The sequence below is a fragment of the Cebus imitator genome, unplaced genomic scaffold (assembly GCF_001604975.1).
Source record: "Cebus imitator isolate Cc_AM_T3 unplaced genomic scaffold, Cebus_imitator-1.0 Scaffold158, whole genome shotgun sequence".
In the NCBI taxonomy this organism is placed as follows: Eukaryota; Metazoa; Chordata; class Mammalia; order Primates; family Cebidae; genus Cebus; species Cebus imitator.
In genome coordinates this window covers 606440-616933 of record NW_016107473.1, presented here as the reverse complement: position 1 = coordinate 616933, position 10494 = coordinate 606440, and the positions used below count along the sequence as shown (strand labels likewise).

The following is a 10494-nucleotide window of genomic DNA, read 5'->3' as shown; positions in this document are numbered from 1 at the left end:
TAAAACCGTATAGAATAAATATTTAGCTGCGTTTCCCGGTAACATTTATTCTATTTAGAACAACTTGAAACAATGATATTAACCCAGACTCTATGTTCTTATGCCTTTAATAAGTTAAAGTGTCAAATTATAGCAAGAAATAATATATTAAATGTAATTAATAGGAAATAGGATTTCAAAAAAAATCAAGTGTTTATTTACCAAATGAATTAATAGTTTATTAACAAGAGGGTAATCTATCTATATCCGTTAATATTAAAAGTACATTAGAGTCTTGCCTAATATTTTCTGAAAACACCAATTTTTTTTGTTATGCATACAGAAAAATTACAAGTATTTGTTTAATTAAATGATTATTTTTGAACTTTACGTCCCTAAGAAAGGGATGTTTACTTTGGGAGCATTTAAAACATCAGAGAAATCAATGAACTATTTCTAAATGATATAATGGGATAGCAATAGTAAAATGTAAACACTATGCACAAGATATTAATCTAAGTGTGTACGTTCATTCAATCTCACAAGAACATTGTTTTGGTATTACATTGCCCTATCTAACCAGAGAGGAAACTGAACCAAACAGATATAAATTAAGCAAATGTATAAACTCACAGCTAGTAAGAGGTAGAGACAGATGTGAAATCCAATTTAACACTAGGACTTGTGCTTTTAATTCCTACTCTTTGTTGCCTCTCTTCTTCTGCTTTATTAAATCGAACTTTGTCTTAATAAAATCACAGATTATGAAATTTTAAAAATTCTCTTGTAAATTGATTTTTGTTTCTTTAAACATTTACCAAATATAAGGTACTTAGGATTTTTCTCAGAAAACTAAACTTTTTTTTCCAGTTGAAACTTATCCAACAGAATTATTATATATCAGGTACCTCTACAGATTTTTTAAAGTGAAAATATGTATTTATGGAGGACTAGACTTGGAAGTACTAGATCTCAGAGATTTCTTTGGGAATGTGAGAAAGTCATTATTTGCTGGCTCTCCAGTAATTTATTTTGAATTTGTTAAATTCATCGATGTGTGAACTGGTTATCAAAGCTTGATAAAGAGCTTATAAAGCTTGATAAATAGCTTATAAATCATTTTGAAGTTGGTAGAAATAAATATTAATGGGTCAATTTTCAAGGAATTTAAAGTAGGTTTCTTCTTCTGTTCCCACAAGTAAAAAAGAAAACTCAGTTCTTTTATTTAGAAAAGAATCCATAATTTATTAGTAATAATTGATGTTTCTCAAAATAGTCATAGGACTATTTATTATATAATATCAGATGATTTATTTTAGAAAGATCACCCTTTGAAAACACACCAGGGTGTTTTATATGATAAAAGTTTTATATGAAACTTCTTTAGGAAACATAAACCTGATTCTAATACTTTGAGATGCAAAAGAGACCTGCTCCACCAAGGTTTGTTCAGGGCCTGCCACAGAATAAGGAGAAAAGAATAAGGTTATCAGGTACCAACTGTCTACCAGTGTCAGAGTCTGACTAACACTGTCCCATTTAAGTTACTCCTCCCTTCCTTTTCACATAGGATAAACAAGTTTAAAGGGTTTTAGAAGCTGACCTGGCCACATGTCTAATGGGTAGCAGACCCAGGATTTGAAAGCTTGCCGGTCTACTGCAAACTTCTATCCTAGTTTTTAAAATAGGAAACTCAGATCTTCTACATGCTTATTTTTCAAGGATATACTTGAAACCACAGCAGTCATTGGTACCTCCTTTTGAGATGGTTTATTGTGTCCCTTCCAGAGGTTGTGGGCCATGTTCAATTTTCATAAAAGGATATGAGAAGACAAAAAGACCAGGCCATTATATCAAACAGAGAACCTGGTTCATTGCATAGGGATACCCAGCTGAATGAAACAGAGTAGGAGTTAAACTTCAGTGCACACTTACCCTAGGGTGCTGTGCTGAATCCACCTAGAGAGAATGTCATTTTCAATTTTCAGAAAAGAACCATAAAGGCTCACATGGGACATGGAAAGTCCCTGAAAGTTAGGAAGAGAAGGGGAAAACGTGTTTGAACATAAAGCTTTTCAGATTCTATCAGTCATTAATTAAAGGAATTGACATATACAGCTAATTGGTGAAAATGTTTATTAATTTGGTAAATCAATGCCAGCATAGGGAGATGTATTTTGTTGGCACTGGAGAGTATAATTTTACTTCAGGGGGAAATGTTTAGTAGAACCATCAACAGAATATCCCATTTTACTCTGGGATGTGAGAACTAAGAGAGCTAGTGGATATTTAGAAAAATGGTTCTATGTAAGGTGGGAGAAATAGAAAACTCTCATATGTTTTGATTATTGTGTTTTAAAAACTTTTTAGTCTGCTGGGCATAAAATGTCATGACCGCATATATATTACATTTTAAAAAGTCATCACACCATCACTACGACAGATTTTCTCTGAAGAAACTCTTTTGAACACTAAGCTATCAAGTCTTAACTTCAGGGATATATAACTGGTATTTTCCATTTTAAAGCCAAATACTTCAGAAATTCTAACAATAGCAATGCATTTTTGGAGTACCAGGTCCCATACTAAGTAGTTTGCATACATAATGCCTGCATTCCCAATAAAGAATACTCAAATGTTGTATGTTACTATTTCCTTTTTATCACTGAGGAAATTGAAGTGCAAAGAGGCCAAGCGGACGTGCCTACTTTCATTTAGCTAATTACGGGAAGATTAAAGATTCAAATCTACGTTGTTCCTGATTTTAAACCTGAGCTCTTGCCATGTCGAAGAACTCACCCTTTCAACAGACTTCTGCTTAGGGGAGAATGTGTTTTAGCCAATCAGGATTTTATTCTAAGATGTAAAAAATACAATTCCTTGAATTGAATATATGAACTGATACATTCTCGTATTATTTCCTAAAGTATAAATTTGCTAAGCTGTCATAATTTTAAAGTACATTTAATAATCAAGTTTATACACACACATACACACACACACACACACACACACACACACACACACACACACATTGAATTATAAGAAATCAGACTGGAAATGTGGAATTCCTACTTACCTGTTCCAATAATTTTTGTCCATTGAGGTGAGCCTGTATCACAGCATCACTAACAAGCAAGTGAAAGTTCAGAAGCACGTGTTCAATGTCGTATGTTCCATGCATTGCATCTGACAGTTCTTCCAGTGACCGGATATACCCATGCCAGTGTGGGTTAAGCTCCGCCATGTGCGCCAGGCATCCTCGCATGACGTTGAGGCAGTAACCCATACAAGGCTTACTGAGAGTCAGACCCTGGCAGTGTGGGCAGTACTGCATCTTCAGAAAGGCTCTGCTGCACTCTTTGGAGAAGTGCAGATAGTCTGTGGTGTTGATGACTTCAATGCCCAGATTGAGTGCCTGCAGAAAGGTGCGGCTGGGCAGCAGGGACCTCCCCATCTGTCCCATTACTACTTTGGGAATATTACCAAATGGACTCACATCCCGACGAGCCATCCGGATGCATTCTGAGTATTCCAGGGAGCTGTCAGTCACACCAGGGTTAATGAGGTGGTTGTAGACCAGAGGAAAAAGACTGTCAAAAAATCTGTTTATGAATTCTTCAGGATTAGCATCTGCACCAAATAAATACAGCCCTACATCAGTGAAGAACTCCTGAACTGAAGCAGCAGCCTCCAAGGCCATGTTCCTGTAGGTATTGCAAAAAAGTATACTGGTGTAATTTTCTGCTTGTTTGATGAGAGTTTCAAGGGTTTCTGTAACACAAGCAAAGGTAAAAGATGAGAAGGCTTAGTATTCATGGTAACACTGTTTGTCCAGCTGCTCCAGACATTAACTGAGCTTAATGCATCAAAATTAATCTAAGAATCTCAACTGTAATTCTCAGCCTACTAAAAAATTCAGCTTTCCAGGGATAATGACCAGACAACAATGACCAATGCATGTAACATACAAGTTTTATAGAGTCACATTTCCTAGAATCAAAGTCTTTTTAAAAGTAATGAAATTGCTTGGCACAGTGGCTCATATCTATAATCCCAGCACTTTGGGAGGCTGAGGTGGGTGGATCACCCGAGGTCAAGAGTTCCAGATCAGCCTGACCAACAAGGTGAAACTCCATGTCTGCTAAAAATACAAAAATTAGCTGGGCGTGGTGGCAGACGTCTGTAATCCCAGCTACTTGGGAGGCAGAGGCAGGAGAATCGCTTGAACCTGGGAGGTGGAGGTTGCGGTGAGTTGAGATCAAGCCATTGCACTCCAGCCTGGGTGACAGTGCAAAACCCTATCTCAAAAAAAATTAAAAAGTAATGAAATAAAAAATAAGTTACATATATGGTAGTTTCTTACTTTATAGTCATTCATAACTCACTAATGATAGAAAAAAGTATCATTGAGAAATGTATTTTATAATTTGACTTCATTATTTATAAAAGATGGTCACCTTAAGTACCTGATTCACTACTTGCTTTATTTTTATAATTCTTTAAATCTTTTTCTTTCCCAGAATGAAAGCTAGTAGATTACACACTAGTTGTTACAATGGAAGGTTAGATTCCTGAAGGGAAACCAATCCTGAGACTACCTCACATGTTCTAGCTAAAGAGAAAGTGAAGCATTCATTTTAAAAGTATCCATAAATCATCACACTTTGTTAAGCAGTGGGAAACCCATGAGTGCTATTATTTGATGAAAATAAATTATTGTGATCACATTATTAATCATATCCTTTTTCTTATCATCTTATCTTCAAAGACTTTACTGTTATTTTGTTTCTTATTTAGATAACTGATGATCTCAAATCATTTTATCCACAGAAAGAACCAAGAATAATTTGTCCACAAATTAAAGAAGAAAATCTAAAAATAGAAAGTTTGAGTAATCAGCAAGTCAAAATGGAATATCAAAATGATGTATTAAGCAACAGTAAACACCTTGGCTATATTAGTAATTACGGTTCTGAATTAGCCTAAATAAGGATACTGAACTGTTTCGATATATAATAATAAAATACATTCAATAAAATTACCTCCCTATAGTCCCAATTGTATATTCACTTTTAATTAGGTTGTAAAAGATCATGCAATAACTTAGTAACCAAAATACTGTTTGAGTAAATTACAAAAATAGATGGAAGAAGAGCAGAAAAAATACAATGGGATAACAAAATGTAGAGGTGCAAGGCAAACTACTAATGAAGCAGAACTGTGTGATGACTCTGCCATTGAGTCCAAGCACAAATAAGTAAGAATACAATATCATGAATTCTGATACTGATTTAATTCACATTGAGCCCCTGGCTTTTGTGTGATATATTAAGGTGCATCTACCCTGCAATCAAAGTTAACAGCTTTTAAAAGGGATTGCAATTCTGTTTCAACAGAGTACTGGATAGATTGTTAGGTAGAGCTCACGTGTTATCTGTGCATCCCTAGTAACTAGCTACTCAATAAAAATAGGAAAAAATGAAAATAGGATGGTAATGAGAAGGCTTCTGTTGAGATTAGCAGCTCTACCAAGTCAGCCAGCATTAATGCCAAGTTTCCCCAAATGGCCTGATGGCCTGGGCTTCATAGGGAAAAAATATAGATTGTCAGGTCTCTGCATTTGAAATTCTAACTCAATAGGTTTGTCTTGGTTCAGGAATCTATATTTAACAAGCAGCCCAGGTGATTCTTTTAACCTGGCCAGTTTTGAAACATTGAGATTGCAAATATGTGTAAAATATTCTCTCTGCTCTTACAGAGTTGTTCAGCAAGCATTCCACTAGGATAACCCGACCCCAGAGCTGCACTCTCAGCCACTACACTCTGCTTTCACAGATCCACAGGACAAAGTGTGAAAACGGAATTGAATCTTTGTGGCTTGAACTACAATAAAACTGATGAGCCTGTGTAATAGGTCATTTTTTCTCAACAGTTTGTGTGTGGCTATGAATGGTGAAGTCGTTTACAAATAATTGTATTTACCAATAATGGTTAAATCACAATGTTTTAAAATTATTTAATTTTTTAAAGATAAAGATAGATTCAAAGATACCCTATATCACAGGCATTCTTACATGCTTTCCAGCCAGGTTTCTAAGATTTGTGCTACACGTGTTCATGTGACTGACAATTGCCTTATTATTCTTAGTGGGATAAAGGTCGCACATTGCTGAATCAGGCAATACTGATGTTCCACCTGATTTCTGCCAACTCTAAATGATGCTCACGCATGCAATTTTTATAAACACAAGAATATTTCTTTATAAATTTCAGCACAATTAATTTATAACATAATGATTTAGGAAAATACAGAGTTAAAGTAGGCCTAATGAGTATGTTTTACAAAGTAATTTATGTTGTAAAATGATATTAAAGAGAATATATTTAACATTTGGGAGTTTCCATTCAAAATAAAAATGAGTATAGCACTTTCAAATATCATTATTTCTTTTTTAATGCCACTGTGTATTATTAGCAACAAACTAATTTTGATTACTGTTTGAGTTTGTTATTAAAAATAAATTTATGAACAAATTATACAGTTTTTATTTTAGAGTAGTTTTCCTCTGATTCAATTTTATTCTTTAAAACAAAATAACCAAAAAGAATTTGACAGTAATTTCAGGAATCATAGTACAGTGAAATTGAAAAACTTTTCCCTAATACCATATGTATTAAAACTTTAGCTTTCATAAACTGTGTATTAACTTTACTACCCTTTAAAGGAGAGATTATATGTTATCAAATACAATCTTGTGCCTTATAATGATGTTTTGGCGAATAACTAACTGTATATGTGAACTTGGTCCCATAAGACTATAATGAGCTGAAAAATTCCTATAACCTAGTTATGTCATAGCCATCATAACATCACGGTCCAACATATTACATGTTTGTGGTGATGCTGTTATGAACAAAAAGACCAGGTTGCCAGTCATATAAAAATCTAGCACATACAATTATGGACAGTACATAATATTTGATAATGATAATAAACAACTGTGTTACTGGTATTTACCAGACTATGCCTTTTATTGTTATTTTGGAGTGTATGCCTTCTACTTTTGTGTTTAAGTTAACCATAAAGCCACCTCAGTCAGGTGTTCCACAGGAAGGCATTGTTATCACAGGAGATGACATTTCCATGCCTGTTATTTTCCCTGAAGCCCTTCCAGTGCGACAAGATGTGAAGGAGGAAGATGGTGATATTGACTATCGTGACCCTGTATAAGCCTAGGCTAATGTGTGTGTTTGTGTCTTAAGTTTTTAAGAAAAAAGTTCAAAATTTGTTTTAAAAATTGCAGGGACATGGATGAAGCTGGAAACAATCATTCCCAGCAAACTAACACAAGAACAGAAAAATCCAAATGCCACATGTTCTCACGCATAAGTGGGAGTTGAACAATGAGAACACATGGACACAGCGAGAAGGGCATCACATACCTGGGCCTGTCAGGGGGTGGGGGACTCGGGGAGGGATAGCATTAGGAGAAATACCTAATGTAGCCGATGAGTTGACAGGTGCAGCAAACCACCATGGCATGTGTACACCTTTGTAACAAACCTGTACATTCTGCACATGTACCCCAGAACTTAAAGTATAATAAAAAATAATAATAAATAAATAAATCAAAAAATTTTAGGATCGGGATATAAAGAAAATATTTTTGTGCAATCAGTTTGTGTTTTAAGCTAAATGTTACTGTAAAAAAGTCAACAAGTTTTTTTTTAAATTGAAGTTTATAAAGTAAGCTTTATAAACTACTGTAAGCTAAGGTTAATTTGTTATTGAAGAAAGATTTTAAAAATAAATTTAGTGTAGCCGAACAGTACGGTGTGTGGTACAGGCTACAATAGTGTACCGTAATGTCCTAAGCCTTCACATTCACTCACCACTCACTGACTGGCTTACCCACAGCAACTTCCAGTCCCGCAAACTCCACTCATGTTATGTGCCCTATACAGATGTACCTTTTAAAAAAATATGTATACCATAATTTTACATTTATGTATATTTTATATTTGATTTTTATATATAATTTTTTGAGACAACATCTTGTTCTATCACCCAGGCTGCAGTGCAGTGGCCGGATCATAGCTCACTGTAGACCAAACCTTCTGGGTCTAAGCAGCCCTCCTCCCTCAACCTCCCAAGTAGGTGGGACTATAGGTGTGTAGCACCACATCAGGCTAATTTTTATTTTATATTATTTTGTGTTGAGATGGAGTCTTGCAATGTTGCCCAGGCTGGTCCCAAACTCCTGGCCTCAAGGTATCCTCTCACTTTGGCTTCCCACAATGCTAGGATTACAGGTTTAGTCTACACTATCCATATTATCCTTTCTATGTTTAAATATGCTTAGATACGCAAAGATTTACCACTGCATTACAAATGCCTAGAGTATTAAGTATAGTAACATGTCGTACAGGTTTGTAGCCAAGGAACAATGAACCTATACCATATACCCTAGGTATGTAGCAGACTATAAGGTCTAGATTTGTTCAAGTATACCCTGTTATATTTGCACAATGATGAAATTGTTTAATGATGCATTTCTCCAAACAAATCTCTGCACTTCAGTGGCACACAACCATGTCAACATTATGTTTATTTTCTGAATATCTGAACACAAAATAGATTTTTTAAAGTAATTTATTGCATTAGTTTTTCACCATGCTATGAGCTCACTACAATATTAAAAAATTGGGGGGCTTTCAATATGCATTAAATCTGATGTTGAAATATTCCAGTTAACTGAATTACCTAAATATATGTAACATACATATTTTCATATATCTCTTACATCCAATCAATAAAAATCTGTAAACAATTAGTCTATACATAATTGATTCTTCAATGCTTAGGGATAAACATTCTTTGAATTTTTTTCCTAACCACTTAATAAAATTTTAATATGTAAACACATATCAAAAGTGAACAACCAAGAAACCAAGCCACTGAATAACTTTGTACTAATTTTTAATAAAAATTGGTAAAATCAGAAATTGAATTTACTAAAACTACTTGTTTGCATTAACTTTGAATTTGCAAAACTATCACTTTGTTCTCACACCATGTTTACCAAGGAGTAGAGTGTTTTCCTTTTATTGAATTAATATTTTGATATTAGCAAGAGTTTAAACTTTTAAAATAATTGTCAAGTAGCAAAATATGTGCTGTTCTGCAAAAGTGTAATAGACATATAAAATCAGTGTTTATAAATCCAAGATAGGTAAGGTGCTGAACAATTAATCATATATACTTAATTATGAAAGATAAACTACCCAGTTTTTTTCATTACAGTTTTAATACATAAAAAATACTTCTCACCCAAGCTGTACATGTAGTAGCTTTGTATTTAAGCAATAAAAATTGCAGTACACGTTGATAATAAACATTTTCCAGTCTTGTTTAAGGAATTTAAGGAGCAGATTACAAATAAAACATTCTCTTTTTCTGTTTTTCATTGAGAATTTCAATAAGGTCTTCTTTGCAGTGATATCAGATGAAGTCTATCAAGACAGAATAATTTCCAGTTTTCCTTATAATGCCTGAGTGGTAGATTGAATTAAAGGCTGCAAGTACAATCTAATTACTGTTTGAATAAAGAATGTAATTATTTGCAGTCTTATGGGAAAATTAATTTATCTATACATAAAATCATTTATGTGTTATCTCACTAAAATCTGAATATGGAATGCATGAAGTTTATCTGCATCTATTTCCATTTTCCACATTAACATTCTGTTAATTTTAATTTAATGACAAAACACATAAGGCTGAAAACTTTTAACTGTTTCCAGCCCGCATTCCTTTTAGAGAAATTTTATTATATACACAAATGATTACTGACACAAATCAAGGATTTAACTTTAAATAAAGCTGGTAGAGATAAAATTAAGTGATGCTGATTTAAAATTAAATGTGAAAAATGTCAAAGTCAGTGAAGATTTATATGCAGGCAGCTTTTTGTAATGAGAGAAACCTGAGTTACATGGCTTTTATCAGTTTGAAGATAAAGCTGGTTTTTAAAAGTAATGATTATATGAATAACTGTTACAATAACCTCTCCTGCATGACATGAGCATAAATTTTATGACTTTTTTATATTTTTAATTTTTGATATATCAACATTATAACTTTCAAAAATTGAAATTTTAATTATAATTTGAGGCCACAGATATCCTCAAATATAGCAATGAAATTTAAAAGATTAAATCATATCGACCACAGAAAAATCAGATGATTTTACAATGTATATTTGGTTGAAGAGAAATCATCAGAGCAAATTTGCATTGTGTGCATTACAAGTCTCAAGTCACAGATTATGGTATTGCAATGGATAATTCATTACTACTGTGCTACTTCAGAGTTACTCCGTGCCTGAAATCATGTAACCCTGTATATTAAATTAGATAGATGAATAGGTAGGTAGATGGTTTTAAAAGTAATTTTATAACCAGTTTTTATCACACACATTACAATGAATTTTAATTCCATTTCCTTTTTTT

The 10494-nt window shown here is 33.5% G+C and overlaps 1 protein-coding gene across 2 annotated transcripts in view; it reads right to left on the bottom strand.

Moving 5' to 3' along the window:
• Nucleotides 1-10494, bottom strand: part of GPC5 (glypican 5) — a 1400898-nt gene that overhangs the window by 1111748 nt on the left and 278656 nt on the right. For both annotated transcript variants that reach the window (XM_017543578.1, XM_037743888.1), the window contains exon 3: nucleotides 3059-3753. In XM_017543578.1, coding sequence (XP_017399067.1) covers nucleotides 3059-3753 — 695 coding nt within the window. The remainder of the gene's footprint in view (nucleotides 1-3058; nucleotides 3754-10494) is intronic.